The 23,046-nt window shown below is 43.4% G+C and overlaps 2 protein-coding genes across 3 annotated transcripts in view; both read left to right on the top strand.

Annotated features, from left to right (window-relative positions):
* The window catches only part of NCBP3 (nuclear cap binding subunit 3), a 33,841-nt gene extending 21,349 nt beyond the window's left edge, over positions 1 to 12,492 (top strand). The window contains exons 10-14 of the mRNA XM_059150093.1: positions 1,760 to 2,051; positions 3,739 to 3,893; positions 5,402 to 5,563; positions 6,406 to 6,568; positions 7,038 to 12,492. Coding sequence (XP_059006076.1) covers positions 1,760 to 2,051; positions 3,739 to 3,893; positions 5,402 to 5,563; positions 6,406 to 6,568; positions 7,038 to 7,146 — 881 coding nt within the window. The 3' untranslated portion in view covers positions 7,147 to 12,492. The remainder of the gene's footprint in view (positions 1 to 1,759; positions 2,052 to 3,738; positions 3,894 to 5,401; positions 5,564 to 6,405; positions 6,569 to 7,037) is intronic.
* A 968-nt stretch (positions 12,493 to 13,460) lies between these two features.
* Positions 13,461 to 23,046, top strand: part of ITGAE (integrin subunit alpha E) — a 67,815-nt gene continuing 58,229 nt past the window's right edge. For both annotated transcript variants that reach the window (XR_009348234.1, XM_059150092.1), the window contains exon 1: positions 13,461 to 16,955. Coding sequence is in view for 1 of the 2 variants with exons in the window: in XM_059150092.1 (XP_059006075.1) it covers positions 16,922 to 16,955 (34 nt within the window). In the remaining variant the exon portion in view is untranslated. The remainder of the gene's footprint in view (positions 16,956 to 23,046) is intronic.

Below are 23,046 nucleotides of genomic sequence, written 5' to 3'. Positions count from 1 at the left end.
ATATTCTTATTCTTAATACAGTCTTTTAAGGTTCCAAACTTTATCATCCTCTCTTCCTTGCCCTCACCCTCTGCCAACATATAGGAAAGTAAGTCAAGTCACAATTAATTTTAAATTGCCCATACAAAAGAGGTCAAATGATTTAATAAAAGCTGTTCTAACAAAAAAGGCCAAATGTGACATAGGAAAAATTGAAATAAAATTTTCTGTAGGAATCTAATTTTTCTACTATTAATATCAAAAGCTGCATGAAAATTTTTTGTTATTTTATCAGATGACTTGATTTTATTATTTCTTTGTCTGATGATAAAAATAGGCTGCTGTGTCTAATGTTTTATGCTTATTGGCTTGTGCACACGAATGCCTCTGTTAAGTATCATGACTTGGGTTTCATTTTGTTTGTTCTGTCGTTCCTTTCTTTCTTTCTTTCTTTTGGTGCTTATGTAAGAAGCATTTTCATTATGTTTTTATAAAGATTTGTTTCTATTTTTAATCTAATCTGTAGAATTTTCTACATGCTTTGTAGACCTGCTAAGTCAGCATACAAACATGGGATAACATGTATACGTGTTTATCATTGTAACAGGGACAGGTGAAGTCCATCATTTTTATTTAATGCATATATCCAAAGTTGTATATTTGAAATCTGCATCTTTAAAAATGCACATACTTTTCTGTTACACAGTTACATAATTTCAGTTACTCTAAGATATTCTTATCATATAATCTTTATCTTATCATATAATCATTATCTTGTATTAAGTTAAAAAGCAAATTGCCCCTAATTCTGGCACTCTAACATAAACAACTGATTTCATTTTACATTTTTCTTACTTTTCTCTTTTCATAATAAATATAATTGTTAACATATTTTATAGTCTTCTCCCACTTAAAAGCATTTTTCCATGAACTTTAAAGTTACAATTGATTTTCATTATTCATAGTGGTTATGTTCTATAAAGTTATTATGATCATTGATATAGTGAATACTAAACCGTTCAGAGACTCTGGTCACACCATTTTCATCAACTGATCAATATATAACCTTCTTGGATTGTGTTTCTGTTTAAAGACATCTTAGTTAATGCATATTGTTGATTCATTAACATTGGACTCACAGCCAACAGCACTGTATCTCATGCTTGAACAAAGCTTATTTAACACATGTTTATTCTGTAAGGCACATCACAGCCTTCTTGGGCTTAGGAACTCTAGACAGCTTTGGCAGTACACTTAGAGGACATTTTTAAAAATTTTTAAATGAAATCAACAAAGCCACAAAAATATGAAAAGCATGGCACTTAAGAAACTGCAAAAAGAGCACTTGTTTACAGTATGAGAGCTGAAACAAGAAAGCAGAGTGTTGCCTCGTTTGACCTCAGCTGGGAATATGCACATCTAATGATTCAGTTTTGTGCCACTATGCACATGTTCACAAATGACAAGAAAACAACACTACAGGTGTTGGTATAGAGTTACAAATAAATTTGGGGGAATACAGAATTCATGAATAATGACAATCGACTGTACTTTAGATTACTTTATAATATTCCATCAGGTTACTGGATCATACTTTACCTAGCCGTTCTTCTGTTGTAGGTATCAGAGTGGCAACTAGATGGGCCCTTACATAGATAATGCTCCAGTAAGATCTTGGGCATGGGAACCCCATCTTTTGAAAAGATCACCAATGTAGAATAGAAAATCAGATTTGTTAGTTTTAGTGCTTTTCCTAATGTTTTTTGGTTAAATTTCTTAGGACTAGTAAATGTTCCAGAGGAACCCATTGAAGAGGAAGAAGAGGAGGAAGAAGAGGAGGACCAGGACATGGATGCAGATGACAGGGTGGTGGTGGAGTACCATGAGGAGCTCCCAGCTCTCAAGCAGACCCGGGAACGGAGCACATCTAGGCAGTCCAGCGCCAGCAGTTCAGACTCCGATGAAATGGACTATGATCTAGAACTGAAAATGATTTCCACTCCTTCACCAAAGAAAAGCATGAAAATGACCATGTATGCTGACGAAGTGGAATCTCAGTTGAAAAATATTAGGTAAAAATATTTTTTCTCTTTAGCAATGCTAGCTTTTAATTTTAAATACTAATTCATAGGGGCGCCTCTCTCTCTCTCTCTCTGCCTGCCACTCCGTCTACTTGTGATCTCTGTCTGTCAAATAAATAAAATCTTAAAAAAAAAAAAAAAAAAAAGATAAATAAATAAATAAATACTAATTCATAGCTTTCTCTTAACTCCTCTTCATTCCGTAATCACTTTTATCTGTTTTCTTATCAGTCCCTTGAAGAATTTGAATAAAAGCATCCAGTTTTTCTTGTAAATATACCAGAAGTAGTCCTTGTTATAAAAAATGAGATAGTAATAGAAAGTGAAAAACACCCATAATGTCAACTTTCCAAAAATAACAACTTAGCAAGTGAATTAATAACTTTCCTGCTAATTTTATGCCTATACGTAAAGCATGGAGAAATTATATAGTTCTACAAAAATGAAGTTGTATGTATATGGTTTTGCAGTGTGCTCTTTCTGTTTAATATATTGAAGATTTCTGCTATTTTTTCACCCAGATATAGTACATTGTTTGAAAGTGTCGTGATTTATTTAACCCGTTCCTTATTGAAAGACATTTAGGTTTCTATTTTTTTACTGTTGCACTAACTAAATTTCTTGAATCCCAGTTATTGTACAAAACTACATAAATGTTTTAAAATGTGATGTTGCTAGGAGTGCATGTGTGGCACAGTTGGTTTAGTATCCAGCTCTTGGTTTCAGCTCAGGTCATGATCTTAGGATTGTGAGATTGAACCCCACATTGGACTCAGCATGGAGTCTGCTTAAGACTCTCCTTTCCCCTCTATCCTTCCCCAGCCATCCCTATTCTCGCATGTGCGTGGTCTCTCTCTTTCACTCTCCAAAATAATAAATCTTGAAAAAAAAATTGGTTTTGCTAAATTTCCCTCCAAATAGGTTTTACTCACTTTATTACCTATTACCTATTGCTCACCAGTCTTAACCAGTCTTTCTAATTTTTGTTAATTTTGTGGACCAAAAAATAGGTATTTTAATGTGTATTTCTTTGATGACTAGTAGGGATGAGCAGATTCCTGAGGGCAGATAGCATATGCACAACTCAAAGTGTTGGGGTCTAGGGGTTCTCTGAGTGTTCTTGGTAGTGTATTTGGGGAAGGGAAAAACAATTCAGTCTAATTCTTTTGTATGGCTTTGTTCATATCCTTATTTTTAGTTTTCAGAGAACTTTCCAGTGTTGAATGCTGCCAGAATAATGCTGGTGCCTAGCATGGTAGCAGATGTCTTTGACAGAGAAGTCTGCCCTTTACTGTAGACTCTTGATCTTGACTACAGCAAAATCACAGCCTGGGTGAACAGAGATCTGTGAGCCCTTTGCAGGCCTTACTTGACATTTGTCCTATAAGGGAGGGGACTGAGATTCACAATTACACATTCTTTGATAGTTTACAGGTACTGTTTGTGGAAACCACCCTGGAAAACTCAGAAACCTACTTGCCCTGATTGATCTCTTTATAGCAGGCTGATCATATGTTATTATAAATAAATAATTATTGGTATATTGTATTTGTGAGTGAATATTGGCTATTTTAAATTGGGCTTCTTAAATTATTTTCTCCAAAGTATATGAGATTATTGCATAGTCATTACCCCATAGTTGAAGGTGGTTAATTGAACTTTTTTTTCTTTTTTAAAGGAACTCCATGAGGGCAGATACTATATCCACAAGCAATATCAAAAACCGAATTGGTAACAAATTACCAACTGAGAAGTTTGTAGATGTCCGACATCTGTTAGATGAAAAACGTCAGCACACACGTCCACGGCCACCAGGCAGCAGTACTAAGTCAGGTATTGTTCAGTTGTGTTTCTGAGCTCCAGAAAGCAAATCAGGACAGAGATAGGTCCTTGGATAAAACATTGCCAGTAATGAACTGATTTGGTTGTCCTAGTTCATCACTTCTAAATTTTGCATTAGGTATTGGAACTTTAGGACATGAAAAATAATCATACTTTTGCAGTATTAGCTTTCAATATTTTTGTCCCAGTTATTTTATTCTGTATGTCGTTGATATACTTTATACATAAAGATGATAGAAATTAAGTTGAGTTGTTGGTCAAGAATTTGAACTAGATGGTATACAAGTGCAAAGTGGGTACTTGGCCATGCCTGCTATGTGCTGGACCCTGGGTTAGATGCTGGGAGTGTTAGAATCTTTGGAGGGGATGCAAAGTCATCATAGAACTTAGATGGAGAAAGGCAAGTGCGCGCATTCAGGTAATTCCATTGCAAAACAGAGTGGAGTAAGTGCTCTGATGCTGTGAGCCATGGGAGAACAGAGAGGAGTTAGATCTATGGGGGGAATTGTGGAAGGCTTCTTAAAGAAAGTGGCTTTAGAGCAAGGCTGATGGAGGGAGTGGGATCTCTGTTAGCAAACCTGTTTTTTTGAGGTGGGAAGTAACCTGATCTTATATCTATTTTAGAAAGATAATTTGTGGCAGGATGGGGTAGGGTAGAAAGTCAAATAAGTAACACGGGCCTGAATTAGATCAGGGAGAGTGGAGGTGGAATGGATGAGAACATCAAACCTTGCGAAGGAAGAAGACTTGGCACTAGGAAGTGTGGGAGCAAAGGGAAAGAAGCCAAAAGGCTCAGGCCTGAGAAACCAGAAAGTTGGGGATGCTGCTGTCTGAGACGATAAACAAGATGGATGAAAGCCCCAGTACAGTGACTTGCTAATACACATGTTGTTTACATGCTGTCATTGTTAGAGGGAACTCAAGAGGACAGGTTTCTGGAGGGATTGGAGGGAGGAAAAACAAATTTGATTTGACATATCTTCCCTTGATCTTTGGTTTTTGTCAATCTCATTACATTTACTGTTAAATATAGTAAGTTTATGAAGAATTCCTTATATGTTGAAAGGTTTATTATTTATTATTATTTATTATATTTTATTATTATTTATATTTATTATTTTTATTTTATTTATTATTATTATATTATTATTATTTATTACTTACAGTAATGTTTGTTAGCTGAAATGTTTGTAAATTTTTTGGTATGCTGGTCCTATTTAAAAAACAAAAAGCTTGCACAAAAAACAAAAACAGCTGATTTTCTTTCAGAAGTTCCTTTCTGGAGCAGTTCTTTTCCACTGAAAGCCCCTATATCTGACCTTTCCTAGGGGAATCCAGACTGATTATTTAGAGAGAAGGATTTTAGAAGTTTGATTTTGTAAGGCTCTTTGTCATCATTTGGGGAGATTGGCACCAGGTCCTCTAGGGAATCTCAGGTTGACAGTATCATTAGCAATGCTCATGTTTGGTCACAGTAATACTTCTTTTTCTTTTTCTAGATATACGCCAGCGATTAGGAAAAAGACCGTATTCTCCAGAAAAGGCTTTTAGTAGTAATCCAGTCTTTCGGAGAGAGCCTTTTTCTGATGTACATAGTAGGCTGGGTGTTCCCAGACAAGACGTTAAAGGCCTCTACTCTGATACACGGGAGAAGAAATCAGGTTGGTAACACTTAAAACTGAGTGAAATAGGAATTGGGTAAGAGCAGACTATAGCATAGAAATACTTTGTTGGTCAAAGGCAGGAAATAGCATATGTCAAAAATAAATGACTTTTCCTCTTCCATTATAGTCGTTGTCATAATTGTAATAATAAAGGTATGAAAAATTTAGAAAATAGGGGAAAAAAACCCCACCTTTGTTCTTTCTGTTTAGTGCAGATACTTTTTAGGCTTAAGTCTCTATTCACATCTTTGTCAATATACATACTCTGCTTTGCTCATACATGATTTTAATGTGATCATTTTTCACATTGTTAAATTCTTTATAAATAAAATGTTTAATTGCCTTTATAGTGTAGTATGTTATGAAATCTTAAACACCTATTTCTCTATTGTTAGATATTAATAAAGTGTATTTTAAAAAGTATAGTGGGATAGTGGGCCAGATCTTTGAAAGTGTACAGTATAGCAGGCCTATCAGTTTGCAGATTTTATAGCTGGTAATGATCTGGGAATGGCCCACTCCTGGCAGAATGAAGCTCTACAGAGTATGGTGAGTCTCACCAGGGAGGGGCAGGTGTAGCATAAGCAGCTTCCCAGGTGTTTCTGTTATACATGGGAGGCACACGTCCCCTAGCTGCAAGACCCCAGCTGGGTCCAGATCCCTCAGTTCACAGGCAGGGATGATAGCCAGGGAAATGAGATTATCTTCCTAATGCTGCACAGAGGTTACAAGAACCATAGACCCCTCTCAAGAAGGGCAGTGCCCCTTCTTCCTCAGTATTACCCTGCTTCTCAGCATTGATCGATCACCAAAACTGAAATGCCTTCTCACCCAAACAGGTAGTTTATGGACGCGCTTAGGATCTGCACCCAAGACCAAAGAAAAGAACGCAAAGAAGGTGGATCACAGGGCGCCAGGCACTGAGGAAGATGACTCTGAGCTGCAAAGGGCATGGGGGGCTCTGATAAAGGAGAAAGAACAGTCTCGCCAAAAGAAGAGCCGGTTAGATAACTTACCATCTCTCCAGATTGAAGTTAGTCGGGAAAGCAGCTCTGGTTCAGAGGCAGAGTCCTGATGCCCTTGGGGCTAATGGCAGCTGCCCTAAAATCTGACATTCTCATGCAGGGTGGGGTGCACAGTAGGAACCTTTCCCCTCCCACCCCCCCACAGGAGTTGGCGCCCCTCCTGCTCCTACACAGTCACCCTCAGCTCTTGCTGCTTCAGCAAGACATGTTAAGAATGTGACATATTTTGAAGGGCATCTATCTTTTGCTGCAGAGTAAGAGTTCTGGGCCCTCAGTTCTTTCCCCACTACCCCACAAGCTTTACCCTTTGAGGAGAAGGCAGCCCTCCAGATTTTGTAGACCTTTTTCTTAATATTTTTAACATTGTGTCTTTTAAAGAAATGTTTTACACAGTTCATCCAAAGAGCAGAGAACTGAACTTCTCACTATTGCCTTGGCCCTGACAGCTGTTACCAGCACCCTTTTCCCAAGAAAAGTCAATTCCCAGGTGCTTATTGGACAGCCTTCGAGGGGGAAGATGAGGGAAGCTGCCAGCTCACCCTTCCGGGACCCTAGTGTGAGGGCCGAATCTCATGGACCTGACCTCAGAGGTGCACCAGTGCCGCCCAGGTAGATAAGAGATGCAGCATCGATCGTGCTTCCGTTCCTCCCTGGGGATTTCTGTTACGGGCCTCTTAGCAATCAGCTTAAAGTGAAGATCAAGTTCAGTGCTGTGGGATTTTTAGGAACAAAAAACTGTGACTTCTGGATTTGGGGTGGATTTTTGTGCTAGGGGTGGGGTCATGGGTTAATGTTGAACAATTTTTAAGTCTGTATTATGTTTAAAAATATTAATGATTTAAAAGTTTAAATTTTTAATTTTTATATGTGAAAATACTTCCTGTTGGCTACAAGGGAAGCTCAAGTGGTGTCTTATGTGTGCTGTTAAATATATATTATATACTTTGGAAGACGGCAAGGAGAGGAGTCTCATTATTTTTAAATGATCCTAATTGTATAGTCTGTTTGTTGTATATAGTGTTCAGCTTGCTTTTTGGCCACTGTAGGAAAAAAATCCATCCATCTGAGATGGGGTCCTGTTGTTTATTATCACTTCAGAAGTGATACATTAGTATTTATTCTTTGTATTTCCAAGTTCTAACACCTGAAGATATCTTTAAAACTGCCAAATAAGATAATAGTTACAGAAATTTTAGTTTATTTCTCATTTACTTCTAAACTCCTTTCAGATTATTTTAAAGGCAGTAGATTATTTTGTCTTCCTATTTGATCTTTATTTTGAAGTATTTAATGTTTGTATTCTTCTGCAGGCTTAAAAATAGTGTTTCACTTCAGTTCACTAGAACTTAAGAATTAGAGAGTAAGCCCTTGTCCCGTTGTGATATCACAGCTCCTCACCTGTCTGGAGTGTTTCAGTACCTGGTATAGTCCTGGATTCTAAGATCTTTGCTTGTGGCATTGAGAGTTGATTACAGTGTGGTGTGATTAAATGCAGAACACTGCTGCTAATAAAGGAAGGAAAGGGCTGCAGGACTTGAGAGCTGCAGCAACTGTACTGTACCATGTTTTGTTGGTTAACCTGTTTTTCACTCCCTTTGGAAAGATTAGAGGCTCTAAATATGGTACATTTCCATTTCTGGAGTGGATTCTTGGAGAGAGATGGTTTTCTGCCAGTTGAAACCTAATGTTTCTGAGGTTCCTCCCTTTTTTGTTCTGTGGAGCATACAGCCGAGAGCCAGATTCTTGAGATGGGCAAGGTTTGGGGACTTGGTAGAGTAAGAACAAGGACCTGAGAGTCAGAGACCTGGATGCCAACCTCTGGTTTCTATTCCATCTGTCCCATCTGGCAAATGAATGGACTGGTACCAGAGCTTCTGACTTTGTTGGTGCATCTCAGTGGTGTTTTACTCTTCCTGAAGCAATGGTTGTGGTGGGCTGGCCAGCACTGGTTTCTTTTGCATGTGTGGGGAGGGTCAAGAAAGGCATGCATGAGGTTTTGGGCAGGGATTCATCCCTATCCCATTTCCATTACAGTCTCTGGGTCTTCTAGTGGGACAGAGATATCCTTGTGGTCAGGGTCCTAACTGATGTGGTCTCAGCAGTATTTTAAAAAAGCCCTTCTTCTGTGTTTGCCAGTCATGACCTTTTCCACCAGTAGTTCGGGCCCATCTACCCCATGGTCTACTAGCCCTTTCCAGTCTCCTGCTAGAGATCAGAGAGTGCTTTCTGGAAAGGTGGTGGTGTATAGTCAAAACTGGGCCTTTGATCTAACCAAGAAAAATGCCTGCTTAGGCAGCCTTGCAATTCTTACAAATATACAGAACCCCAGAAAAGTATCTTAGAAGATTTTACTTCCCCAAGTTATTGTTGGCCACCTCCTCTCTCGCTCTCTGGCCCCCACTCAGGCACTCAGATCTTGCAACATCTTACACATGCTCTGAATGCCCAGGCCCTTCCTTTGGAGTTTGGAAGTGAGGGTGGACTGTCAGGATGGTCCCTTGGTGGCAGCTCGTTGTGCCTGGGTGCTCCTTACGTATGTGGGCTTCAGGGCTACACACTTTTCTATATTCTTCTTAGTCTTTATGCATATGAGATTGCAAATACATTTGTGCTACTTCATAGTAATTTCAGATACCTCATTTCTGTTTCCTACTTTCCCTCTTGGGAGAGACGCCAGCTACCCAGGAGAACTTGTGGAGCTTGTGACAAGCCCTCCTCTGGCCCCTTTGTCTGGTCCCATGAACCCTTCTCTTTAGTTCAAATCACTGTCTTCTCCCACCTTATGCCTGTGACAGCCTCCTCCCTGATCTCTTCCCCATACCGCATCCCTCCATCTCTGTTCTGTGTACTACAGCTGGGATGAACTTTTGTTGTTTGCAGCTTGACAGCTATTATTTACATAGCATACCCCTTCACTCCTTTAAAGTATACACTTCAAGGTCACTTGGCTATCTCAGTTGAAGGAGCATGCGACTCTTGATCTTTGAGTTCAAGCCCCACGTTGGGTGTAGAGATTACTTAAAAAGTTTTAGGAAAAAAAAATGAAGTATACACTTCAGTGGCTTTTAGTGTATTCGAGTTGTGCAGCCATCACCATAGTCAGTTTTAGAACATTTTCATCACCAAAACCAAACCCTATATCCATTAGCAATCATTCCCTAGTTCCTCTCCCCTCCTGGCAACCTCTGCTTTTGGTTTCTATGGATTTGCCTATTCTGAACGCTCATGTAAATGGAATCATACACTTTGTGGCGTTTGTGATTGGTTTCTTTCACTAAACATATTTTTGAGGATCGTCTGTGTTGTAGCCTGTATTAGTACTTCTTTTTGTTAAAATAATATTCCATTGTATGAATACAGTACATTTTATTCATTCATCAGTTGATGGACATTTGGGTTGTTTCCACTTATGGCTGATGTGAATGATGCTGCTATGGAACATTTATGTACAAGTATTTGTGTGGTTATGTTTTCATTACTCTTGGGTTATATAACTAGGGTGGAATTGCTGGGTCATACAGTCTGTCTTAACCCTCTGAAGAACTGCCAGACTATTCTCCCAAATGGCTGCATCCTTTTCCATTTTCCCCATTAGTGTATGAGGGCTCTAGTTTATACACAATCCTTGACAACCCTTGTTATTTCACAGCGCGAATTGGTATCTCATTGTGATTTTGATTTGCATTTCCCTGATGTCTAATGATGTTGGGCATCTTTTCTTGAGCTTCAGAATGAACTTTCTTAAAGTTATTCTGTTACTTTTCTGCGTAAAACCTTTACTATTGTCCTTGGAATAAATGCCAAACTCCAATGATAGCTCACAAGAGTTGTCAGAATTTAGCTTTTGGTATCTTTGGCCAGTTCTCCCCGCCTCCCCTGCCCTGTGCCTTCTAGTTCCTTGGACCCATCTTGATCTCACCAGTCTTTCAAAATCTGCTCAGTGCTTTTCTCCCCTAGCAGTGACACAATCCCCTGGCTCTTTCTCCCTTCTGCTTAAGCTTTGCCTTCTTTTTTCCCTCATCCTCAAGGAGTTAAAGTCCCCTCCGGGTGGCTGCCTCCAACTTCCAGAGCCAGATTATGGGCCCCTGCTATGTATCCCACAGTACTGCCATGAATGAGACTCTGCTCATTTCAGGGTTGGGCTATAGAGTCACACCTAAGATAAAAATGGAGTGTAATCAAAATTCCACTTGGAAATCCTGGGGAAGGTGCCATGTTGAAAACCAGCATCATGGGTTCCTGCCTGTGTGGGACCATACCTTCTTTGGTTGAGTTACAGGTGAAGTGGTTGGCCTACAATAAAGGCCATATTTTGTAAAAAAGAAAAAAAAAAATCCACTTATTTTTAGGTGTTAAACTCACTCAGGCAAGCAACTCACTTTTGAAGAGGCTCTTGGGAACTGTAACAAGCCACAGGTGTGGCGGGGCATAAGCTTATCTTTAGGTGAATGGAGGTGAAATGGCCCAAATGACTTAAAATTACTTTGCTTTTTCCTTGTTTGTTTGTTGTTTTTTTCAACTTTTTTCAGGAAAATATACCATTGTGTTTGCCTAAGTGAAATGTGTGTATGATGCCAAATCTCTGTAACTGCCTCCCAAAGCCAGCACACCTATACACTGAATTGTAATGTCCTATTCCTACTTTGTCTTTTTTGCTAGATTGTAAGCTCCATGAGAGCAGGGACCAGGTCTGGTTTGATCATGAGGGTTTCTCTAGTCTTAGAGAAACCTGGCAGGTTATCTGTAAACATGCGGTGACTGTATAAATCCCCCAACTGCAGGAACAGCTTCAGTCTCTGAGGCGTTTGGGTCCTCTTACAGGCTAGTCCTTGTTTTCTGCCTTGTACACACGATACTTGATGTTCATGTTTTATTTTCCCTTTTAGCCTGTGAGCTCCTAACGAGCCGGTGTCTTCATGTTGTTATCTCTGTATCCTCCCACCATACCAGTCCAGAGTAAGTAGTACTTAAAAAGTGTTTGGTAAATGAGTGAATTATGGTAACAACCCAGCTCTGACTCCTTTGCAGGCTAGTCGAATTCTAGCTGACACTACCAGATTGAAAAAGATGAATATTATTTAGAAGTGCATAAACTGTATTTGTGTAAGAAAAAAATGGCATTAATTAGACCTCCATAAATTTCAAATTTTGGTATTCTGGCTACATCTGAGCTGAAGTTTACCTGCTGTGTAAAGAATTTGCAAGAGCATCATGTAGAGTATTTTTTTGGAAAGCATTCATCTGCCCCAGGAGAGAAGGAAGGGAAGCTGGCAGCTGGATGAGAGACCCCAAGGAGGAATTACTGAGTCAGTTCTTAGCTTTGGTTCCTATTGGAGAGGAAAGTGGTGGCAGTCCAAAGAAGGCAAAGAGAAACAACTTGTTCAGGCAGCAGCTCTTTGGCCTCCAGTAATAGTCCACCTCTCACTCAGAGCATTCTTAAAGTTACGCTGAAATGCTAATAGCCCGTTTGGATTAACATTAACAGCAAATCATGGCTTCACAGAGTAATTAATTGCTGTACAAATAAATTTGGTTACGAGTACTTGCTTTTAAACTTTATATAACAAGGAAGCAAATGAGAAGTTAATGCCTTTTTTTTTTCTTTAAGAACTAAAAGGACAGAATGTTTTTGATAATTTTGAGAATATCACATTTGGCTTCAAGGCAGATTGTTATTGCGTAGTCTGACCAATGAAAATCCAGAACTTTTCTTACATGTTTATAAAATAAATCTTAGAAGAAAAAATATGGTAGCATTTTTTCAAATGAAATTCTATGAGCATTTCACAGCATTTTGATATTCCTGGGATAAGTTAGAGAAATGCTGGCTCAAAAGCCTATTTCAGATTATGAAGCACTGAAGTGGGACTTTCTGTGCCATAAATAAAACTCTAGAGTGTGGGTGGTATTAACTTGCCAAAGTCAATTCCCTGCCCTAGGATTCTTACCTGTTTTTACTTCAGCAGTTTGGAGGCCTTCTTTGCGTGACCAGATTCTTTAGTAGGTGAAACTTTGTGTTTCACAAATTGCCTGTCACCCTCACCACTGACTAATGTAGGTTAGTGGAGGCAAGAGGCCCACACCGTTGGCAGGAGAGGAGACATGACCTTCCTATCCCTTCCTGGCTTTTTGTGTGTTTAATCATGTGGTGCATCCCCTCTTATCATTGGCAAGGAATACTCAGGAAGCCTATGATCAGGAGGTTGCTCTTTTAGCTCAGGTAGAGTGTCTTTGGAGGATGGTCAGATAGAATAGTGTCAGACTGGGCCTGAAGCCCTGGGGACTCATTTTTTCACGCACACAAACTGGAGAAGACTGAATAAGTCCCTTCGCCTCTTTGGACCTCAGTTTCCCTGTCTGTCAGATGAAGGGCTCAGCTGGGATGGTCTCCAGATTTCTTTCTATTGCTAATGTGAGTTCTAGGATCTTTGCTCTACTTTTGTAAAGACCATTAGAAGCCCAAGTTGAATAAGAAGGAAGTTGGGCAAGCAAGAGGCCTAAGCCCTTGGACCCTTAGTCCATAAACCAACCCCTCAGTTACAGAAGAGTAAGAGGATTCTCTCCCTTGCTTCTTCCCCACTAAGCCCACCTTCCCCAAGAAACACACACACACACAGAGACCCAAGTGTTTTATTTGGGAGGCTTTTTAGGAGGTAGTCCATTGTATTCGTTTAGGCTGCCATAACAAAATACCATAGACTGGCTTAAACAACAGAAATTTATTTTCTCTCACAGTCTAGAGTCTGAAAGGCCTAATGTGGGCTCTCTTCCTGGCTTGCAGACGGCCATCTTCTCATAGTGCCCTCACATGGCCTTTCCTTGGTACATGCTCATGGAGAGAAAGATCTCTTTTCCTTTTCTAAAGGGCCATATATTTATGACCTTAAATTATCTCCCTTAAGGCCTTTAGACCTTATCTCCAAATAAACTCAAGTCAGGGCTTTATGGCTTCAACATATGAATTTGGCAGTGGGGCACACAATTGAGTTCATGACACCCAGTAATGCAAAAATCCCAGTATATGTTTGTGAAATGAGGTCTCTGCTTTTTAAAAGCTCATGAACTGGGAGGAATTTAGACCCATGGGTATGAGGGTAGGAGGGTTGTAGTAGTTCAGAATCCTGATACTGGAGGAAAGCACTGAAGTGGGACTTTTTGTGCTTAAGTCTTAAGTCCCAACTCTGCCGCTTATTAGCCATATGGCCTTAGGCAAGTTACTTAACCTCTCCAGTCGAGTATCCTCATCTGGGAAATCAGGATAACCAAGTAGGTTGGCTGTTAGGATGAGATGAGTATTTTGCATGGAAGGCCCTTGGCACTGAATCTGGCATTCCCTCCTTAGTGCTCAGTCAATGGCAGTGATTCTTACTGTTCCTCAGACTTCCCCCAGGTGCCCTTTGCCAGCAGTTCCGTCTCAGTAAGTCCTCACTCTTCCAAATTTCCTCTGCCCAGCTTCTCAGGACTCAGAAGGCTAGTGGGTAGTTAGAACATCTTCTGTGTCCAGAGGCGATGAGGCAAGACGAGGGGAACTGCCCCGTATCCGCTGGTGAGTCCAGATGTCAGAGCTTTTGACTTACTCTCAAGACAGGGAGCAGTTAGTACTTTTACCTCTTGCTGAACAGGTCTTCTCCATCCTATAACTTTTAAGACAGTTTTGAAATAATTTCAAAATTACAGAAAAGTTTCAAGGGTAGGACAAAGTACATTTTGCCATTCATTCTTTCCCTCCTGCCTTCTGTCCCCGCATCACCTCTGAAGCGTGACCTATTTGAGAGTGACTTCCATACACCTGTCCATTTACCCCTGAATATTTTAGTGTACATTTCCTGAATTTCTTAGGAAATAAGGACAGTTTCTCATATGACAATGACATAATTATCAAATTCAAGAAATGTATAATTTTATCTAATTAGTACAGTAGTATCTAATCTTTAGATACATGTTTCATTTTTGTCAGCTATCCCAATAATGTTCAATAATGTTTTTGAAAGCTTTTTTTTCCCCTGGTCTATGATCCAGTCCAGGATCACACTGCATTTTGTTTCCTTTCCTTAGTCTTCTTTAACCTGGAACAATTCCTTAACCTTTGTCTTAGAATACTGATGTTTTTGAAGAGTTCAGCCCAGTTATGTTGTAGAATATCCCTCAAGTTGGTCCCTTACCATTTGTCTAAAACCTGTATGAGGTGCCAAACAGAAGCATTGTAGAACACAGTCTGGCTCTTTCCTTGCGAATCTTAGGTTTGGATTTGTGGGGACAGTAGTTAATCTCTGATAGGCTCAAAGGACCTGTGTGTGCTCATGATTAGGGTTGTGCCATGCTGACATGGGTAAACACATTTTTGAGGAATGCAGGATGGGTCTACATTCTAGACATCCCCAAAGATGCAGAAATGGCCCTGCATCCTGTCCATCCTCCAGTCATCAGCTTGGCTTGGCCTCCTGAGGTGCCCTGAAGTTCATACTACAGACAGGAAGTCCTGCTTTCAGAAATCTTGAGCATCTGCAGTCCTGGGTTCTAACGTGTCCCTCCTGCTGATCTGCTCTGTGGCCTGGGGCTACTCTCCCAACGCCTCTGGGCCAGTGATGGGGAGAGGAGCCTGTCCTGGCTCTGCAGAGTGCCCCTGGCACTCCAAACAAGTGTGGGATAGGGGGAAAGTCACTGAGCCTTGGAGTGTTAGGAAAACAGGCCAGAGGTCTGGACCACGACAATTTGGAAGCCAATTTTTTTTTTTTTTTTAAAGATTTTGTTTATTTATTTGACAGAGAGAGATCACAGTAGACAGAGAGGCAGGAAGAGAGAGGGAGAGAGGGAAGCAGGCTCCCTGCTGAGCAGAGAGCCCGAGGCGGGACTCGATCCCAGGACCCTGAGATCATGACCTGAGCCGAAGGCAGCGGCCCAACCCACTGAGCCACCCAGGTGCCCCTGGAAGCCAATTTGGATCATCTTCTTTGTGATCTGGCAAGCAGATCATCAGACCTGGAACTTTGTTTCCAGCTGTCGGACAGGGTCAGAAACAGTGAATTGTAATCTGTTCAAGCAATCATACAGCATCAGGGAACTTTCACATTAGTTGTGGGTATTTTGTCAGACCAAAGCAGACAAGGCAAGTATGTTTTAAGTGTCAGTGACCTCCACAAGACTGGCCAAGCAAACTTTCAAGGTGAGAAACAAAATAAAATTGATTTTCATCTTACCGTTAAGTCAACGCCCTTGTCTGCTTTAACGCTTGCATTAACACTACAGCATGTTCTCCCTGGGGATGCAGACATTTGTGTGAGAGACACAGAATCTCCTGCCTTTTTGAATGTGAATTCATTAAAATTAAATAAAATTTAAACTTCAGTTCCTCAGTTGAATTGGTAACATTTAAAGGGCTCGGCAGCTACATGTGGTTAGTGATTACCGTATTGGACAGTGCAGATCTAGAACGTCATCATAGTTCTGATGGACAGCACTGCACTGCACATAACAATCTGGGAAGCGGGGACACTTCCTTCTGTGACGGATGACAGACTTGGTCACAGGGAAAATTTGACAAATTGTGAAGTGAGCTTTTAAATATGACTGCAAGCTGTTGGCATTGTATCTTTGGGGGTGCTGGATTGAATCAGAGGTATGCTGGAAAGATTTATGGAGTTTTTACGTTTTCTGTCTGGTAGCTCAGAGCTCTGTTAAGTTAGTTCCCATGTCATGGTACTATAGCTAGGTTTTAAAGAGAATGTAACCAAGCTGAATTCACTGAGGTGGTGATTTCAGCCAGTGCATTGGGTCTTAACATTTAACAGGCCCTCCATAGCCTCAGAGCCTTGAGTCCAGGGGCCAGGTGCAGGAGCCCAGTTTCTAGCTGTCGGGGTACTTCAGGTGGGAAGGGGACCTCATTCTCATTGCTGAGGCAGCGCCACTAAGGACCCTGGGCTGGGTGTCGGGCTAAGATATCTGGTGGTAGGTTCTAGAGCAGGGCAGGAGGCTGCGACTCACTCACATGAATGATAAACGTCTGGATTAATATTATTTCTGCACTCAAACATCTGATGAAGACATCCAGAGCTAAGTTCCTAGGCTAAACCTTGTCTCACTGTTCCTCGAAGTGTGGGTCATGGGGAGGGGTTGATAAGTGTCTCTGAGCTTCCAGGACCCAGCCCACAACTGTTGAGGAAGCCTCACAGCCGGCTGTGCACAAGTGGGGACATCCGTGTCTGTGTGAAAGTGCCTGTGTGCCTGTGGGTCCTTGCTTCTGTGTGTGCCTGTCCCCGCCTCCTGGCCACTAAGCAGAGGAGGGGAAGCTGAATAAGCTGAGGTCCACGCTGCTGCCTCTGCTCCAGCTAGGATGTGGCTCTTCCACACTCTGCTCTACATAACCAGTAAGTCAGCCTCACCCCCCTGTCCTGAGGGGTTGCTGTGCCCTCAGCACAGCCTGTCTAAATGGGGCTCACTCAGAGTGAGAGGTCAGAGACCGTAGGGAATCCCTAAGGGAGTCGCTCATGTTTGCTGGGTTAGATCCTCAGCCTTGCTCAGAAGGGCCTCTGAGGCTGTTGGCAGTGCTGATATCCTGTGGCTTCAGACTCCAGAACTCTGCCACCCTGTTCCTCCTCCAGCCAGTTTACCCTCCCCACCCTGGGCCTTTTCCCTACACCATCCATTCTGGGCAGATCCGTGGGTCTGTACAAGTTTGTTCTCAGAGTATGGGGGCTAATGATATCCACCTTCCCCAGCAGAGCACTCTTCCATCCCAGATTGGGGCTCAGCTGATAAGGGTGGGGGACTGAGAACATGAGCATTGAGGAGAGACTTGTGGGGGGGAGGGCATGTGTCTGGTAGAACGCGAATGTACTGGGGGACCCTGCTTCCTGTTTCTGATGTTAGGGCTAGTATGAGAAACTGTGTGTGGGTGGAGGGGGGCACTTCCTCTTCCCCCAGGCTGAGGGGTCCCATCCTGGCCTTTAACTTACCATGAAAGCCACCTGGGGCAAGGCAACCCATGAGACTGCACCTGTCAAAAGGCCTTAAGGACGAGATTGAGCATAGTCAGGGAGCCCCTGGAGGCAGCTCAGATCAAGCCGGGGGCTACAGTGGTCCAGCATAGTGATCGGCACAAGCTTCCCCAGGGGTCTCCTGCATTGCTCAGAAGCTTGGTAGAAGAATGAGATAAACATCAGGCAGATGTTTTCAAGGCTCTTGGGAGCCTGAGTTCTCCGTGAAGGATGGGCAGGGGCCAGCAACTGAGTACCAGACTGTCTGAGAAAGCTGAATCCATTGTTGGGGGGAACTCAGAGTTAGCATCCATCCTGCGGCCAGGTCACCAGGAGGCAGGCCACACATGTAAGGGACCAGCAAAGCATACGTTTTGGACACATTTTAATATTTGATATTCAAAATAATCATTATGAAAATGTCAAAACTTTGTGAACTTCATTTTCCTTACTTTACAGTTTAGACTTCTTTTTATTTTCAGTCACATACAGAGTGTGGAGAGGGTTTCACACTTTTTATGGCTTAGGGCTTTGATCCCCCATCACCAAGTATGTCTGCAAAAGAGACTAGACTCTGGAACCCAGAGAGGTGCCATGACTGTCCAGAGGTACAAGCAAGTACATGTAGAAATGGGGCTCAAGACTCCCAGGCCTCTGCCCTGACTCCCAGGTCTAGAATGGTCTGGGGTGCTAACCTTGGCATCATTCTGAGCTCCTGCTATTCAGTTTCCCATGGCCTCTGACATGAACAGCTGTTGCCCCTTTTTCAGCAATGCTGATCCAAGTGACATTTCTCAAACCCCTTCTCGGGCCTAGACAGTCTCCAAGCTGATGGACAGCTGATAGCAAGGTGGAGCAGGCTTGCAATGAGATTATTTAGCTCACAACTTGGCTAAGCGATGGAAAGGTTGTGTGAGCAAGGCCTCAGCAGCTCCAGTCTGAGTGGGAGAAATGAAGCTGTGACAGTTCTGCTCCAAGCTGTGAGGTAGCATGGAGGGATGGGCCAATCCTGAAGTGTTTCCTGGAGGAGGTGAGACTGGTGCTGAGTCTTATGGGCTAGAAGAGTCTGAGAAAGTGACATGGAGACGCAAGGAGGGTGGGAGGAAGCCCTCAGACTATGACTCCAGGCCCAGGGCTGTGAATCCTGTGCCTGGCTGGGCTTCCCTAGACTGGAAGAAATCTAGACTATTCTGGCCTGACCCTGATCTTTTACCCTTCCCCCGCCACCCACTATGATGATGTCCACTTCTCATCTGTGAGAGCAGATGAGATAACATCAATTGTCTAATAAGAGTTTTTAAGCCAGGAGCAGATACACAGACCTACTATAACCCTGGAGCCACCCTTACCCCCACTCCTAGCCCTGACTTGCCCTGCTGCCCTACAGCTTGCTGTCCGCAGCTCTGCCTTTACCCTTGAGCTATTCTTTGACACCAGCCACTGACTTCTCCTTTCATCATCACCGTGCAGTGGTAAAGGAGGAGCCAGAAGTCTAGGGCCTGCTGCGCTGTTGTACCAAATTCAGGCTGAGACCTGTGGCCCTGTTGGGTCCTTATGGGGAGTGGAAGATGTCAGACCTGACTCTTCCCAGGGCACACCCCAATACTTGTGGGCAAGTATTTGATGGAAAACCTTGGTTGTTAGGGATGAGAGACCAGTGTCCAATGTGGCCCTGAAGATGGAGGAGGTCTTGAGCAAATATAGACTGTTGGAGGGGGGCTTTCTGTTTAGTATGGACAAAGACAAGGAGTCTGTTTAGGAAGATGCAGGTCAAAGATTGAGTGGGAGCAGCAGAAGGCTGCTGTCATCACCACCCCCGCCCCAGCACTTGCTGGGCCCAGGGCGTGAGGGTGCACTGTCCCTGTTCTGGGCCCCTGTGTGAAGAGAAAGCAGGCTGCCCAACAAACTCTCTAGCCGGAGCTAGTGGGTCCATTGAGGATGCCTTCGGGTCTCACACATGGGGGTTGGGAAAAGGGTGTTTCAAGCAAAGGCAAAACATCCGTTAAGAGCAATGTTTGTGGGCAAGCCAGGTGTGGACTGTGGTCCATGTGGGAACCAGATGTTTCCAACCTTTGCTGGAAGGCTGGCTTGTAGGGTGTATATAGGGGGCTTGTGGCCAGTCAAGTTGGAGAGGTCCAGGATGGTGGTGGGGATGTGGAGGCTAAGGGGGCTTAGACCTCACCCTGAGGGGAATGGGAAGCCACAGCAGATCTTGAGCAAGGTGACAACAGTGAGACTTACGTGTTGGAAGGTGGAATCCCAGAGAAAGGGGAGATGAGGCTCCTGTGTGAAAGAACAATGTGGGTGGCTTGAAGGTGAGCTGCCCCACAGGACAGGCAACTTGCATGTGGCTATGAGGCATGAGTTTCCCCTAAGGCCGTTTTGGGTGTTCTGGGCTGATTGTCAGAACACCCGACTCTAGTCCCAGTTCTACAGCCAGCTCCTTATATAAATTTGGACAAACCATTGCCCCTAGGCCCAAGTTTGCTAAACCAAGAATAGTGCTGTGAGAATGTGTACTTAAAATGCCCATAAGAGACTCTTAATTGTAGGAAACAAACTGAGGACTACTAATACACTGTAATACAGTAATAATACACTATATACTAATGAATTTAAACAAAATAAAATTTAAAAAAACTAAAATGCCCAGTGTGTTGGAGGAAGATAAAGATTTAAGGGGGGAGGCAGAGCTGGCTGACAGGATGAAGGGAGGGTCTTATTCTTACTCAGCAGGCCTAGGTGGCTGGAGACAGCTTGGGAGAGGCAGCTCTGTGGGTAGTGTGGTGACAGACACTGGTTTGGCTGGGCTCATGTGTCTGACAGCACATAAGAGGGGCTTGAGATGGAGGGTAAGGCTGTCGGGACATGACAGGCCCTCCCTTGTGGTTATAACACTAACATCAGCACCCACATACTGAGCCTTCAGCGTCAGATCCTGGGCAGGCATTGTCCTGTTTGCTCTGCACAGCCATGTTATCTCAGATGGGGAAACTGAGGTGAGATGATAAGCCCAAGGTTCTTCAGCATGACTCTGTGGCAAGGCAAGGATTTGAACACAGGACTTTGCCTGGGGTCCATGCTATATTTTCTTGAGTCTCAGTGGGAGGTGAACATGATAACCCCTACACTATGGAAACACTGCATCTGAGTCTCAGTGGGAAAGGAAGGGCTCACCCCATCTGGTGACAACACAAGCAAAGGTAGAATGTCAGGGGCATGGAGGGAATGTGCTCTAGCAAGGTGGCCCACGGCTGGCAGATCCCTGGCTCCGGCCAGCTCTCAGGGTGGGTGCTGGTGACTAGGGAAGCTCAGTGAATATGGTAAATCCCCTCTACACATGTTCTCATGCCGCTCTGCTTGCACAGGAGGTTCTCGCTGACCTAATTAAACAGCTGTCTAACCCGGAGCTCTGCCCAGGCTCAGTGAGGGGCTGGCACGACTGGGAGCTGTGCCAGCAGGAAATGTGCCCAGCTTCTGGGGCCATTTGTAACTCTTTTTTCTCTGTTTACCAACCCCTCAGTGCCTCCAGCTTTCACTAAAGGCTTGGGTTAGGCAGACCTGGGCCCTAGACACAAGTATTCAATTTGCCAATGGACCACAAGCAAATCACTCAACTTCTCTGAGCCTCAGCACCCTGTATGATGCCTGGAAGAAATCAGGTGATCTGGGAGGGTAGCTGTGATTATCTCTCTGCTCATCTGCTGCCTCTTCCCACTTTTCAAGGATCTTGCATCAAGATCTTTCAGGTGAACAAGGCAAAAATGAGGATGGGTGGGGTGGTGAACAAGAATTTCTGGCCTACTCTGACATTTCCAGGACACTTCTGGGTCTGGCATTATGCTGAACTGGGCTTTGTGGTTGAGGGGGAGGGGTGTCATGGATGGCTCAGATCACGTTTTGGGGGAGACTGACTTAATCACAGATCACTCTGACCTAGTCAGAACCAGACACACTGCAGGATGTGGTGGGGGCTCAGGGACGAGTGAGTTACTCTAGCTGAGAATCTGAAGTAGCTCCTGGGAGCAGGGAGTGCCTGAACGAATGTGAGAACAAGGAAGGCATACTGGTCAGGGGGAACTGCTTGACAAGGGCCCAGAAGTGGGAGGTATGGGGATGGTGTTCAGGGAGTGGGGTATAGAGGAGCTTGAAACGGCTGGAGAGCAGACCTGGGAGAGTGGGCATTGTGCTAGGCAGGGAGATGCCACAGATGCCTGGATGAGGAGAATGGACCTATCTCAGGGGTTCCAAACCTTGTCTATCAGTTACACAGGAAAACACGGAAAGAAAGCCTTCTAGTCGCCCCTTGCAAGAATTTGCTAGTTCTTACTCTTTTTTAAAAAAATATTTATTTATTTTAGAGATGGTAGAGCTGTGAGGAGCAAGAGGGAGAGAGAATCTTTTTTTTTTTTTTTTTTAAGATTTTAATTTTTTTACGGAGAGATCACAAGTAGGTCGGGAGGCAGGTGGGAGGGGGGCGAAGCAGGCTCCCTGCTGAGCAGAGAGCCCGATTCAGGGCTCGATCCCTGAGATCATGACCAGAGCTGAAGGCAGAGGCTTAACTCACTGAGCCACTCAGGCATTCCAGGGAGAGAGAATCTTAAGCAGACTCTGCCCTGAGCTCAGACTCCACCAAACACGGGGCTCTGGGGCTCCATCTCATGACCCTGAGATCACAACCTGAGCTGAAACCAAGAGTGGGGTGCTTAACCGACTGAGCCATCCAGGCACCCTTTTAATTTTATTTTTAAGTAAGCTCTACACCCCATGTGGGGCTCAGTCTCACAACTGAGATCATGACCAGAGCCAAAATCAAGAGTTGGAAGCTTAACTGAATGGACCACCCTGTCACCCTGTCACTCTTAGTTCTTACTTTTTAATTCTCTCCTAATCAGTTTGTTCACCATAACCTGACTGATCAAGAAACACAGGGCTTCTCATAAAATGAGCCAAGGAGCCTGAGTCCAATCCTGTACTCATGGAGAACAGTGCTCCCCATTCCCCACCTCTAAAACCCTTGAGGGTCCATGGGTTGGCCACAGGGATTGTCTTTGAGCCCCCTTCACCCATCCAGCACCTAGTAGGTGTGGGCCACCATACCTGGCCCTAGGATGACATGGTGAACAAGGCTGACTCCCAGTCTTCGCCCTCAGAGGGGCTCACTGGTGGCAGGGGAAGCAGTCAATAAGTAACAGGCAATGATAAGTAAACAAGGAGTTGAGAGTAATGTCAGTTTGTGAGAAAAGGCTTACAAGGGTACAGAGTGCCTACATAGGGGTCTGGAGGTCAGGAAAGCCTCTTGGAGAAGGTGAATGGGAAGAATCAGGAGGAAGGCAGGAGCTCACCTCAGAGCAGAGCACTTTTAGCAAGGATAAGACTTGGGAAATGTACACTTGGGTAGGTGGGATGGGCTCATACCCAATTCTCAAAAGTGATCCTTGGCCCCCAAAAGGGAATTGCTCATGGTCTGATTATGTTTTCT

The sequence above is a fragment of the Mustela lutreola genome, chromosome 15, assembly GCF_030435805.1.
Source record: "Mustela lutreola isolate mMusLut2 chromosome 15, mMusLut2.pri, whole genome shotgun sequence".
NCBI lineage: Eukaryota > Metazoa > Chordata > Mammalia > Carnivora > Mustelidae > Mustela > Mustela lutreola.
The sequence above is the reverse complement of the archived record's forward strand: the minus strand, read 5'-3'. Positions and strand labels throughout refer to the sequence as shown.